This window comes from Cyclopterus lumpus, chromosome 21 (assembly GCF_009769545.1).
Source record: "Cyclopterus lumpus isolate fCycLum1 chromosome 21, fCycLum1.pri, whole genome shotgun sequence".
Taxonomy (NCBI): Eukaryota; Metazoa; Chordata; class Actinopteri; order Perciformes; family Cyclopteridae; genus Cyclopterus; species Cyclopterus lumpus.
In genome coordinates, this window is record NC_046986.1 from 12,699,263 (window position 1) to 12,713,080 (window position 13,818).

General features: G+C 39.9%; 1 protein-coding gene across 1 annotated transcript; it reads left to right on the top strand.

Annotated features, from left to right (window-relative positions):
• The first annotated feature begins 257 nt into the window (after positions 1 to 257).
• Positions 258 to 8,557, top strand: march4 (membrane-associated ring finger (C3HC4) 4). Its single transcript, XM_034561472.1, has 4 exons — positions 258 to 698; positions 5,509 to 5,664; positions 6,455 to 6,647; positions 8,136 to 8,557. The coding sequence occupies exons 1-4, from the start codon at positions 273 to 275 to the stop codon at positions 8,555 to 8,557; spliced, it is 1,197 nt and encodes a 398-aa protein (XP_034417363.1). The 5' UTR covers positions 258 to 272.
• Positions 8,558 to 13,818: the final 5,261 nt, after the last annotated feature.

Here is a 13,818-nt window from a genome sequence, read left to right on the forward strand (position 1 = left end):
GCGGTTTCATTTATTGAACTTAATGGCTTCAGACACTTGTTTGCATCGATGGGATTTATTCGCCTTTTGGATTTACATTCTCGTGGCAAGACAATAAAATACTTTCAATTAGAATAGACCAATATCAAAATAGAACACTAAAAGGCTGCATGCTTTAAAAATCAACAAACACTGGAAATCGCATCCCCACGATCCATTCCACGACAGATGAAGAAGTGTTGTCTTCCAGCACTTTCGCATGGTGCTGTGAGTTTGTGGCCGGATACAGCCTGATGCTGCGCAGCCAGGGCATGCTGAAGAGCCGCTGTTGCGTCCTGCTCGGTGACCTGAGGGTGCTCCTTCTCGGGCCACCGACACCGCCGACACCACTGCCTCCGCTGACCCCCATGAGCGTCCAGGGCACGGACGGCCACGAAACAGGCGTCGCCGTCCCCGACAACAACAACACGTTAACGCGGAGCCATCAGCACGCAGGGGACCGGATTGCTCCACCTGCAGCGGGAGCCACCGGGACATCGGCTGGAGAGCGACCGTGCTGGGTCGACGCTGCGGAGCTATCGGCGGCCCTGCGCGGCTGTAGCAGCTCCTCTGATGACTGCTCGAAGGGGAAACTGGAGGAGAGGTTCTCCCTCACCAGCTACACGGAAAGTGGCTTCAGGACTCCGTTATGCAGGATCTGCTTCCAGGGACCAGAATACGTAAGTCATGCATTTCGCCCCATATGTTCAATGGTTAAAAATAAGATATTTATATCATGTAGGAAATGTGCATCTGATCCATGAAAGGATTATTTACGCAACTTATGTCTGAAATCTGAATTAAATCTGTTTGAGAATCTCTCAATACTTGCTCTCCAAAGAGTATATTAATATAAATATAAATCCCCAAATCATCCCTTCCTGGCAGAACTTCTACATGAGGGTCAAGCTTTTTGAGGAAAAACACTCTCCCTGTCTTATTAGGGCATCCGCACTGAGAACTCTCTGAGCAGGAATCACACTGCATCCTGCATTCATCCTTTTGCGGGCTTGAAAAGGCAGCTAGAGCAGTGGGAGGATAATAAAAGACCTTGGCCCCATGGTTGACAAGTGTGGAGAATACACAGAGATTCAGTACCAACTCATTAAAGCCAAACACTGTGAACTCATATGCATTACATGCATGAACAAATCGAATAATACCTCTCACTCTGCTGCTCACACGCACCACCTGGAAACAGCAAAAACAACAAAAGAAGAAGAATGTGCGCAGAACAGAAGGGAAGAGCCTTCACACTGTGTGCCTCCATCTTTGGGACTATATTGATGATAATGTCAATCTACATCAACCAGGAGAGGAAGACATCTGAAACAAGATGGCTAAGGTGTGCCACAATTAATATTAATAAATGATATCAGAGAAGCGAGCAGTTAACAATTTACCGAGACATTAGTTACAGTGTTTGACAGAGCCTTTGAGACCACATTGACGAAAATGTCACACCTCACCAATTGGTAATGGAGGTTACAAAAAGTGTAAAGCATGATAACTGAGGTGTAGAACATAACTCATTATCCGGTTGTCTGTGCTCATGGTTGCTTTTCCTTCAACCAAGCAGCAGGTATACTGTATCATTTCATGGCCATTGCACTGTGTATGGTCTCTATAAACTCTCAATGTTTCATCAACTAATTACTCCAACAGCAATTCTGTGCATCATCCCACCCCTGAGCACAGCCTTTCTAATTATTACTGACATGGGGTCTACCCGTGAGATTGGAAGACAAGGCCTCATCCTTGTAATTCTTTTTTCAAAAACTCCAGATAGTCAGCACACTCTGCACTGCATACAAAGTATCCGCTCTCGTAATTTGAAGTGTTTCCCATGGCCTCCTTCAACTCATCTCATCGATGCTTCCTTGAGACATTGCAGCTAGTCAATATAGCACTTGATTGTATGCCATCTTTTCATTATGCATGTTCTTATCTATCGCCGGCCTTCCCTGTCTGGTTAATTCTGCTGTTGGTTTGTGTGAAGTCCAGATATGAATCTACGGAGGTGTAAATGGGTTGAGCATGCCTCTCCATTTTAAAAAGAGAGATGAGTTGACTGTCTGTGTGTCACTGTGTGATACAGGCAGTGGACACATTAGTTATCCACGGTTCTCCCTTAGCCTCCAGGATGTCACGTAGACAGAAGCAGCCAGTATCTGATCTGACAATTCACCTCAAAAAACATTTCCATCCCCAAGGCTGAGATACTCAAGACAGAGTAAAGAAGGGAGCCAGAGACATTGCTTTCCTCAAGTAGCGCACTAGAAAAGGGCCTTGAGTGTTGATTTTGATTTAATATGACGCCAAACGATGTAATAAGTCTGTGTAATCGAATTCCTGTCAGTGTTTTTGGTGCCATTTTCTTTGAGGTGCCCTTTGTGATTCTCAACCAAAGTCCCTCTATTTTTTTAAGATAGGAAAGGTTTCTTTCTAAATATATATTAATACAATACTTGACAACATTGAAAGGTATTGGTATTTTCTACTATTTCCCAATAATTCAGCAAGAAAACACTGTACAAGGAAACACAAGTAGGGAATTTAATACTAACATACTTTGGATAATATCCACTTGATAGCAAACACACACTGTGGATTTTATACCTTCATCACCTTCAATAGATTCACACAATGGAGCAATATCTTCACGGCGGGGGAATGATTACAGAGAATCTTTTCAGTGTATACGGGACATGAGAGTTTTGTACTAAAATGTAAAAATATTCACAGATCGTTGAAGCCAGATTATTTCTGATGGACATTACATTCACAGACGCGCACAATGAACCGTTGAGACAATGTCACAAATGCATGCATTTTTTTACTCAATCCCAGAGGTTTTTTTATGTATTATTTTATATACAGCTAACATGAGACGTATTTCAATCTATTAAAGGTTCTGTTTGGCTAAAGGTCAGCAAAAAGAAAAGTAATGAAATATTTCAGTGTTTGGGGAATACTTTATTCCTGAATTGTCGTGCACAATTATATTGAAGTGGCCTTTGGGGCTAATGCTTTTTTTTTTTTACTGTCCTGACCTTACTTGAGCTGCATGTTGAAAATATGCGAGTCCCTACTGCTTCGAAATAATGTTGGCTTTCCATCCTAAATTATAACAGAGACAATGCACTTGCACAGTGTGCTTGTCTGACACACAATAAGAATCCTTGAGGGGTCAAGTTAGCATAATTCTTTCTATATGGCCCCGCAGTGCAGAGTCACTACGCCTCTGTACTCCATCATATGAACATAGGAAAGCTCCTCTTCCATTTGCTGGCAATAGGTCAAGTTACGCAAACATGCAACGTGACATTTTTGTCACTTCAAGTCTATAGACTTTAATTATAAACCATGGTTGCTCTTTTATTACTACTTTTAACAGTCTAAAACTGTAAGATAAACAATGAGTGGAACGTCACCCAGTATTTGTTTGCTGTTGTCATAACAGGTAAATATGTATAAATACTATAATATAATATATATAATGTAAAATAAAATGTTCAGTTATTATTTCCCCTCTAACTTGTTGAATATGGTTAAAATGTGCACATAAGATAGTTTTTACAAATAGGTACTTGTGGACTAAATGTCATTGGAAGAGTTTATTATTCCACAATTGACTTGCATTGATTCCAGACCCTAAAGAAATGTGAATAGCCATCTCTAATTTAGTTTCATGTCCTTATATACATTTGGAGTGGATCCAATTTTCTAATCAGAAAATGAGGTGCACCGAGGTGTTTTTAGGTTCATGCAGCACAGAGAAATGGAATAACACGGCCACAGCTATCTGACAAATCAACTTTTTAATACTTTGTTCTCCTGTGATGTTTTTGAATGACCATTGTGGTTTGATCAACAAAAGGACATTTAGCTGTCACTTTCTGTATGTGTGGGCTCTAATGCCACATTTGTTATCAGTCTCTCTTGCTCCCTCCAGCCTCAGTTGCACTGGAGTGATCCTGGTTTCAGCTCTTGGCTGCAATCAGGCCAGTCACAGTGAGCAGTCTGAGTCCCACTGGACACGGCAGAAGTGTTCTAGTGCTCCTGCCAATACACTCCCACCCTGGCCATCTGTAGATGGGCCTTTTCTCCTCTGACTCCCTCCCTTCTCCTCGGCCAGGGTGCTGCTCCGGCTGTCAGAGATGTCAGCACAATAATGCCTTGGAAAAATAATTTGGAAACTCACTACGTTTTGCATTTCTTCCCACAATCTCTGTGCCATATTGATGGTAGACAGTGACTGGGGATATTTCATATTTAATTAACAATACGATGGCTTAGGAATTGAATGCCTCAGCTTAGAGAGGTGGAGAGCTTTATGCAGCAGAGGTGGTTGACTAATTAATTTTTTCATTCACTACAGGCTTTTTGTTCAGTCCCATTAAGATTAACACATCTATAGAAGGTCTTGATTTGAGTGTTATGGATCCAAGGTACTTTATAGGTCAGGGCCTAAAAAGGGTGGCAGGCCTACATCTTTTGGCTCATCGTCTATATCCAATATGACAAGACTAATATATTTTAATGAGTTTGGGGCCCAGGGTGAGAGATTATAAATCTCACATCCTCAGGCTGGATACGGTAATCTGCGAGCAGAAAGTGGAGGAAAGAAGAGTAAAGGTGAACATTAAGAGTTTCTTTTCCAATTTTACCTCATTTTTTGATCTGAAGTTACTACAAAAGAATATTTATCTACAAGTGACAGCCACATTTAATTTAAGAGCTGCAGTAACAGTTTACGTTTAGGGCAGTATTTCTATACCTTTGTTGGGTTAATCCTCCACTTTTCTACTGTACAAGTAATCAAGCATTTTGCCTGTCAACTCAGTTCCCACCTGAACTGGTGTTCTGCTATTATGTGACTGTATTCTGAGTGTGTGTGTGTGTGTGTGTGTGTGTGTGTGTGTGTGTGTGTGTGTGTGTGTGTGTCTGTGCGGTGCGTACATGCTTTCCTGACTGTGTATGCAACGCTCTCAGAAAATCAATAAGCCAGCACAAAGAACTGCAAAAAATATGTATTTATGGAGTTTAACCTGCAGTATATTGCATATTGATGGTTATTTGCATAGAGTGACTACAGTGAGAAAACAAAGGATTATCAGAATGTCAATAATGGCTTTAGGGAGATATTTCTCCTGAATCACAAAGCACTTGGGCTGCTCTAAAGATCGAGTCCAGTATTACGAGGTGACAATGGTACCAATGTTCTTGTTGTAGTCTGCAGCAATTCATTGCATTCCATGTGCTTCTACTGACAAATGCAACCCAGTATGAGAGCAGGACTTTTCTTCATTTATGTCACAGTGCTGCACATGTAGCAAGGCTCATGTTTCACCAGCAGCAGCACATACTGTCTGAACAAGATATCCACTGAAATTACAAATACTAAATATATATGCATGCATTTAAATGAGCTGAATTATGAAAAACTCTTGTCCTGGGTTGCTGGTATTGATTAGCTCTCTCCTATAGGGGGAGCTCCTGAGCCCATGTCGGTGCAGTGGGTCAGTACGCTGCACCCACCATCCCTGCCTCATCAAATGGATCAGCGAGAGAGGATCCTGGGCCTGTGAGCTCTGCTACTACAAATATCAGGTCATTGCCATCAGCACCAAGAACCCACTTCAGGTGAGTTGTAGGTGTAAAGGGAAACGAGCTGGATCGGAAGTGATGGTTTTATCATTAAAATACAAAGCATGAAAATATTCACAAATTGTCGGTTTTTGAAAATAGGAGGTCCTGGCAAGTTAACAGTCCAATGAAAAACTCAAAACACTGAGTACCAACATTTCTGTTTTGCCATTTCATTAGGAGAATTGTTGGGGTTTATGAGCAAAGGGAATAGTCCCAGACCCATCTCCACTAAGACTCATTTGGATGCATTTTTGGTTTTCATATAAAAATGTATTTTGGACAAAGCATCCTTTTCAGGAATTACACTCTCTTGACAGTATGCTCTGATCATAAACCGAGGAACTCAAATAAAAATGAAAGTTTTTTTAATCAAAAAAGGTTTGCTTTCCCTCTGATCTCAAAGACAGAAATATAGCAGAAGCAGTCTCTCAGTTTTAGACTTTGGTGGTACGATAGGGGCTTCTGTGAGTGGACATTGAAACGCTAAACAAATTGACAGATATAAATAATTCATACGCTTTCATAGCTATGTACCTGCTGTCTGTGTCCTCACACCCCATGGCAGCATTTCCTTTTCGAGGAATAGTTTTGTCATTATCAGCCTTCTGAACTCATAGTGTGAATCTTTAAATGCGTTTTAATCAGTGATCGTATCCATTCATTTTATTTTTCTCTTGTTGGCACTTACTCTCTGTGTGTTTGTTCCTGTTTTTTGCCCATAGGGTTTTCCAAGTACTCACTAAAGTTAAAAGAGAATTGTACTGTGGTCTGTGTCTTCCTGCAGTGGCAGGCCATCTCCTTGACGGTGATAGAGAAAGTGCAGATAGCAGCAGCCATCTTGGGCTCCCTGTTTCTGATGGCCAGTATCTCCTGGCTGGTGTGGTCGTCTTTCAGCCCGTCAGCTCGATGGCAGAGACAAGATCTGCTATTCCAGATCTGCTATGGCATGTATGGCTTCATGGATATCGTCTGCATCGGTGAGGTGCTAGAATTCACATTGGTTATTTTTATTATTCTTGTTTAGTACAATTTGAATCTCACAATTCCTCTTGGAATTGATTTGTGCATTTTAAGACTGAGGATGATATTTAATGTTTTCAGTCAGGTACATTATGCATTCGACAGGGAAAGAAAACAACATGTCAAATGTAAACCATTTACATTATTTTTAATCAAATTATACCAAATACTTCTTCATATGAGTCTTATCATGGTACACTGGGCTTTATTTGAATTACACACATGATTGTTTGCCACTTTTATTAATACTGCTGTTCTATTACAGTTACTATATTAAATGTGATGAAATACTCAGTCAACATTTACAAGATTAATTCAATGTAAATTCAACTTTTGAGCAGTGTTTTTTATGGTATATATTGAAAAGTGTTTCACTCTTTAATTTTTTCTGATGACCATTGTGTGCTGAGATAACGCAACAGAAAGAAGGTGCATCTTTAACTATCTTCTGGATTTGTCTGGGTGTCCAGATTCAAACTTGTAGCATTCATTTTAAGCCTGCTGTCTTCCTCTTGATTGTTTTTCCCTGCTATGGCCATGGAATGAAACGCCCTACTCCAAAAGAAAACTCTTTACTGCCACTGCAGTATAGAAAGCAGGATAAGAGGAAGAGTAGATTGATTGTCTCCGGTTTGGTGGTGAGGGTTGACTGTGGAGTCATTAACTCTGCACTTTAAAGAGATTAGCTTGTCACCAGGCAGACACAAAGACCTGACTTTCATTTATCCACTAAGTTGGAGTGGGAGAGAAACAGAGCCGAAGCAGAGTGACAGGATTTTAACAATAGACTCTGTAAATATAGAAAAGGTTGGGACTTATTAAGCGTCCATTGTTAGCAGACTGCTACAGCACAGAGCGGTATGTAACTTCTTACATCAGAGGAACAAACTCTATCATAACTGTAATAAAACTGTAATAAAATACATTAAAAAACTCTGTCAGCTGTATGGTGATACAGTTCTCTGTACTGGCTGAAGTGGAAATTGTACAGAACATAATCAGCTCAGCTTAAGCAGGCAAAACATCTTATTCGTACAGTCTCTACATTACTTTCAAATAAAAAAGCAGTAAAATGTTGGGGTCCAAGCAGCTCTTGTTGTACATGGATTTCAATTTGCCAGATACTGAGTTCAATGAACATAAATCTATGAGCAATTATAAAGAGTGATACGATTTTATCAAACAACCCCAGAGACCAGATGCATCATGTTTGCTAACCTAAATCCAAAAGTGGTGAGGATTGCTGTGTCGTAAGTTGTGCCATGTCTACAATTTTTCTCAGAAATAAAGATCATATCTCAAGTTCTGGTGCAGAACTTGAAAGACACGTTGTTTTGTTCTGCTATTCCCTCAGTTAATACTTTACCCAGTGAATCTACCACTGCAGAGCTATATTTCACTCATTGAGACTGCTGCTTGTCTAATTGATGCTCTGATCTCCACAGCACTAATTATCCACGAGGGACCGTCTGTGTTTCGTATATTCCACCGCTGGCAGGCCGTGAACCAGCAGTGGAAGGTCCTGAACTATAGTAAGTCCATGGACAGTTATGACCTGAAGAAGACCACTGTGGACAGGACTGTGTCACAGCCCAGCCCAGGTTATCAGACTGGGGTAGGAGTGTCCACCTCCACCTCCTCACTGATGGTGGTGGCCTCCACAGCCGATGGCTCCACCTCTACAACCGTGGTGACGGCTGCAGGAGGACTGTCAACACATATGGACCCCAACAGCGGCAACACAGTGCCAGACCAACACTGTCCCTACAACATCCTCCACATCCTCAGCCACCTCAGGCAGCCAGAGGTCTGTAGCCAACCCAGCAATAGCACACGAGAGCTGGTCATGAGAGTCACTACAGTCTGAGGAGTCAGTTTGAGGCCTTATCTCACATGGAGGTGAACAATTTAGGAACCAGCTGACAGTTTAAAAAAAGTCTTATCTCAACTGCACTGGATTAATACCTTGTTCTTGTTCATCTCAAAATTAATCTCTGATGTCCTTACATGCATTGAATAAAAGTCAAAGTGGTTTGATTTGCACAATTTGTTGGAAATGTATTATTTTTTATATTTGGGGTAAAGAATATTTGCTAACATGTGCATAGATGTTCAATTCTGATCTTTGCAAAAAAAATACACGTTGAAGGAAAGGTCCCCTTACTATTGGTTGAGCGCTTTCCACTGCCCCTCTGGTGACACCTCAGCCGGCTGTTTGACAAATGAATGCTGGGTTGAAAACTCTAAATCCTTCATAAGAGGACTTTTGAGCTTAGAATCTCATCGGCATCACTTTTTAATTATTTATTTAATTATTTATTTATTTTTACATTGGAAAACCGTCATTCTTCTGCACTAACGCAATGCTAATTAGTGGGATCTCAGATTCAGATATGTGCTTTGATATTTCTACACAGCTCTTGTTTCATGTCCATGAAAGATCCATTTTATTCCAGGGGGCACTAGATCTATAAAGCATGTTGCATGAGGGAAAAACACAGTTACAAACTCAAATGGAGTGGAGTTATTAATGTTACCCATTCTTTCCCCAAACTTCAACAGACTGACAGTGTGACGCTGCACAGAAGACACTGTTCATTACTCATTCAGATGCAGTCTCCTAAAAAAAACAATAATCTCCATTATAAGCAAAAAGCCCAAAGCTGATCAAAGTGTGAAACATGTTTCAGGAGCTTTGCCTCTTTTTTTTCTCCAACGTGCATTACATTAAAACAAATCATTAGCTTAGAAATACATCTGATATTAATGAGAAGCTTAATGTCATGTAATTGATTTTTATTCCTGTGGGTTTCTATGCAAAGCAGCAGTCCACTGTAACCTTGTCTCATCAATATTAAGCCGTTAACTAGTTTAGCAAAGACTTTCATTGCTGTATTGAAGGGAAACAACGCATGATCATGAAATGCATTTCCTGCTTTCTGTTTAGCCTTTCGTGTTACTCCTAATTAATCTCCATTTTACCTGGTGGATGTGCTATTTTGCAGCTGCTGTTCCTTATCATAATCAAATGCCAGTAGTACAGTACCTGCAGAGATTCAGGGAGAGCGCCATGATTGTCTGCTGAATTATTTAAACCATGAAGTGCTGATATCAATGGGTGGGAGCTGCTGTATAGATCCAGCTTGCAAAGCGGGGAGGTTGCTGAGAGTTCATCATGATTTTGCTTGCCTCCGTTCTCTTCACACCTTGTCTCTTCGAACTCACACGTAGCTTTGATAAAACTCAGAAAACAACCAAATGCACAAGAATATATTACTTGAATGTTTTCTTTCAGGATTAAAATGTATTCATAAGTCTCCAGCAGTTTTAATATTTAACTGTGCTCAGTTGCACATGATGAGATCATATCTACATCATGCTTTGGAAATAACATACTTCATGTTGAAATGAATGTTGGAGCATGGAGTATGAAGACGCATTTGTAACTCTGTATTTTCAACTTTCTCTGTTTTTAAGGCCATCCTCTTCAAACAATTTATCAAACGGTGTGCTTTCCATTTCCATTTATGGTTCTCAGGTTTCATTTAATGACTGAATCACCTCAATGCTATTCTCCAATCATAAATAATATATAAATATTAAATGAGACCAAATTTAAAACAGAGCAGAACTACTGTTTTTTTGTAAATTATAAATTGATGTACATTTTAGCTTGACGCAAACATGACACAAAGTAATTCATGAAACTCTTCAATTAGATTTTCAATAAAATGTTAAAGCTTTTAATATTTCTAAGATCTCTGCCGAGGCAAATAATTGAGGCCATTTGCAGAGACTGAACATCTGAATTTCATACAAAGCAGTGGCTTCAGACAGATTGTCTTTCTCCTCGTTGGTTGTACAATATAATAAAACCATTGTATGAGCATTGCTTTCATCTGCAGAAAATTGACCCAAAAATGATTTTTGCAGACTCTATACAATACTGAACCTTTGAAACTGGGTAAATTGCATACAGCTAATGTGCTATTCAAGCTGAATCAGACAGGCAGAAAACACCGTATTCACTCTCTGCTACCTCTCCTTCCTTTGAAAGTGAGATGAAATGACAGTTTTTATAAAGAGGCTAGGATCTTTGATACTGCTGCAAGAAATTGCAACAGAGGCAGCCTTAAAACTTATGGTCAGGTGCTTCATCTTTTGAATCCATCCTTTTTCTGTCCAGACATATATATACCAGAGTCAGGGACCACTGAAGCCTGTGGATTAATTGTCACAGAAAAACAATACATATTGGCAATTTAGAGGCTCCAGTTCAATGCATCTGCATGTTTTTAGACTGGAAAGGAAACCTACATGCACACAGAAAGACACTCCAAACAGGAAGTCTACAGAGGAGATTCCCACCCACAACTTTCTTGCTGTGAGATGACAAAACTAACCACTAGCCACCGCTAAATAAATAATCATTTAGTAAAAATATACTTTGACAAGCCAGGAACCAATCAGTAATATACATGATTGTCAGTAAAATGTTTTGTAGCTTGTGTTCTCCCCCTGGTGGCCTATTGGTGAACTGCTCTCTCTGGCCCCTTTGAGTAAAGCCAGCTTTATATTTACACTTCAGAAGCAACATTTGTGGTGTGCACAGTGATTTACAGGTCTGGACCCAGCAAACTCATAGAATGCTCTTTCAACATTGCTACATACTTTGATGGACAGTTGCAGTAATACAATTCAAACTACAAGTATGCATTAATTGTCTTGGCATTTATTGTGGCATGTCTCTGCAAACAGTAGAGACCATACTGCTCACTGTAATAGATGTTGCTTGTCTGTGTGGAACCATGATAATATACAGTTTAGGTGTCACTAGTGGTGGAAAGTAACACATTATATGTACTCAAGAACTTCCTCCTCAAATATCCCCCACAGAAATTCACAAAGAAAAAACACACACACAAACACACGCACACACACACACACACACACACACACACACACACACACACACACACACACACACACACACAAAAGACATGAAATCAGTGTCCGTGATGGTAACTACAGCTCTTACTTTATAGATTCAGATATTTTACATCCAAAATATTTGACCAGCTCGTAAAATATGATGCAATGCTACTTACTAATTATATCAACCCAATAAAGTGTGTTCCACCTCCACGAGCTGTAACATGCTGTGTAGATATATCCAAATACATCAGTAATAATAATCAAACATTATAATATGGAGCCATTATTATAATGTTATAATTATTATTATACATCGTAGTAGGCTATCAAGAACGACTTTGTGGTGCTGCCCTGATCCCCAACCCCAATCATGACTGATTCATTTTAAATGTGCTAAATATGATATTAAGAGCATTTTCATTGCCATTAAATGGAAGACTTTCAACGTGGCAACAGCTGAGCCGACACCATCACTGACAAACCTGGCACTGGCAATGTCAATTATTATCCCTTGTGGTGGTATTGGTATTACAAAAAATGTATCTAGCCTTTATTTATTAAAGAAACAGTGAAGGACGTAATTTCTTTATTAATGTGTAAGATACTTGAGTGCTCTGTTTGAGGAGGTCATTCAACTTATTGTTCCTACTTCCTGCTCTTCGCGGTGCAAAGCCGCTCAACCTGTAAATGTCAATCTGGATGCAGCAAGCATTTAAAAAGAGTGAACCTCAGATTGCCTACCTCTCTCTTAATCGCTCACATGCTTCCTCAGCATCTCTTCAGCTGCACCCCCACCCAACACACACACACACACACACTATAAACAGCAGCAGCACTCTGTGAGCAGGTCAATAGCAGCAGCACATGCATTTCTCTAACTGAGCCACTGATGAGGGACTTCCTGAGCCTTTGAATGTCGATAAACAGACCGCCTAGAGCACTAATGCATTCCTGCTGATTGTCACGCTGTGTCAGAGTACAGTGTGACTTGATTAAAATACATCTCTCAAACTAGGGCACATTCCCTATATGCTCGATCCTTCTAAACAACATATGTTTACAGTGTCTGAATCAGCGATAAATAACATTATTTTCAGATTTGACTGGGATCTAGTCTGTCATCCTGCTTGCTGTTTTCCACATATTCTTATGTTTTTAAGTGTATTTTCTATATTTTCCTTTCTTTGCTTTGCTTTGAAGGTGAAGATAATACCATTCACTTGAGGATCATATTTTAAAGGTGATAAATATCTTGTCTTTAGCTTCATCCACAAATGAATGTGCATGATCAACGGATTAGATAAACAGCACATGGTTTATGTGAGGGTCAGGTAAATTCTCCTCTTTCCTTATTTGCCCTTGTCTCCAGGCGCACTGCTACCTCGCTCCTGGTATATTACTGGATTCATTTCAGTTGTCTGGCTTTATTTTTGTTCATTCATGTGCTGGTGGAAAAATACAATATCGTGATCTTAAGATGAAAAGAAGCAGTAATGCTTCCCAGTATGAAATTCATCTTAATGTTATGAGTCCTTGGTCAGCTATTGGAAAGCGTACAGTGATGTTTTATGCTACACTCCAGTCCTCAAGTACCTCACATTAGATGTTCATCAAAGCACATCTGCACTTGTTTTTAAATACCCTTGATGTATAATTAAAAAAAGAATAATGTCATAAAGGCATGAAAGGAGAGGCATGCCATTTGTGATCTGCAGAGTCCGAACCGAAAAATGTCCTTCAGGAGCAGACAATAAAGAATAGTAAATATGTCTGGCAGTGAGAACTAAGCTCATGCTGCAGTGTCTCCAGTGCCATCAAATTCAGAGCAACTGTGTATGTTTTTGTATGGCAAATACTCAGATTTAGTTTAATCAAATGCATGTATAATAATAAAAACATTTCTAAAAGGTGGTATTTCAAAGTAAAAAAATATTGAGTTACAGGTTGAAAAGCTGATCCCTTAAAGATATCCTGTTTTATACCCAGTTTTTGATCACAAGTAGCGATATGGAGCCGTACTTTTAAGAGTGGCCAATGGTTTCACATTATTCTCATCCACAGGATAACGAGAACATTAAGGAGAGAAAGACATTTTCAACCATAGCTTTTTGTGGAGCAATGGTTGCGACCTACATGTGCAAGTATGTGTGGGTGCAAAATTGGAGCCGGGGATTGGTGGGATTGGGATGTAAA

Coding starts and splice junctions, on each gene's coding strand:
- march4 (XM_034561472.1), top strand. CDS start 273: ATGCTGCGCAGCCAGGGCATGCTGAAGAGCCGCTGTTGCGTCCTGCTC. Junction 699..5,508: donor GCTTCCAGGGACCAGAATAC/GTAAGTCATGCA, acceptor TCTCTCCTATAG/GGGGAGCTCCTGAGCCCATG. Junction 5,665..6,454: donor GCACCAAGAACCCACTTCAG/GTGAGTTGTAGG, acceptor GTCTTCCTGCAG/TGGCAGGCCATCTCCTTGAC.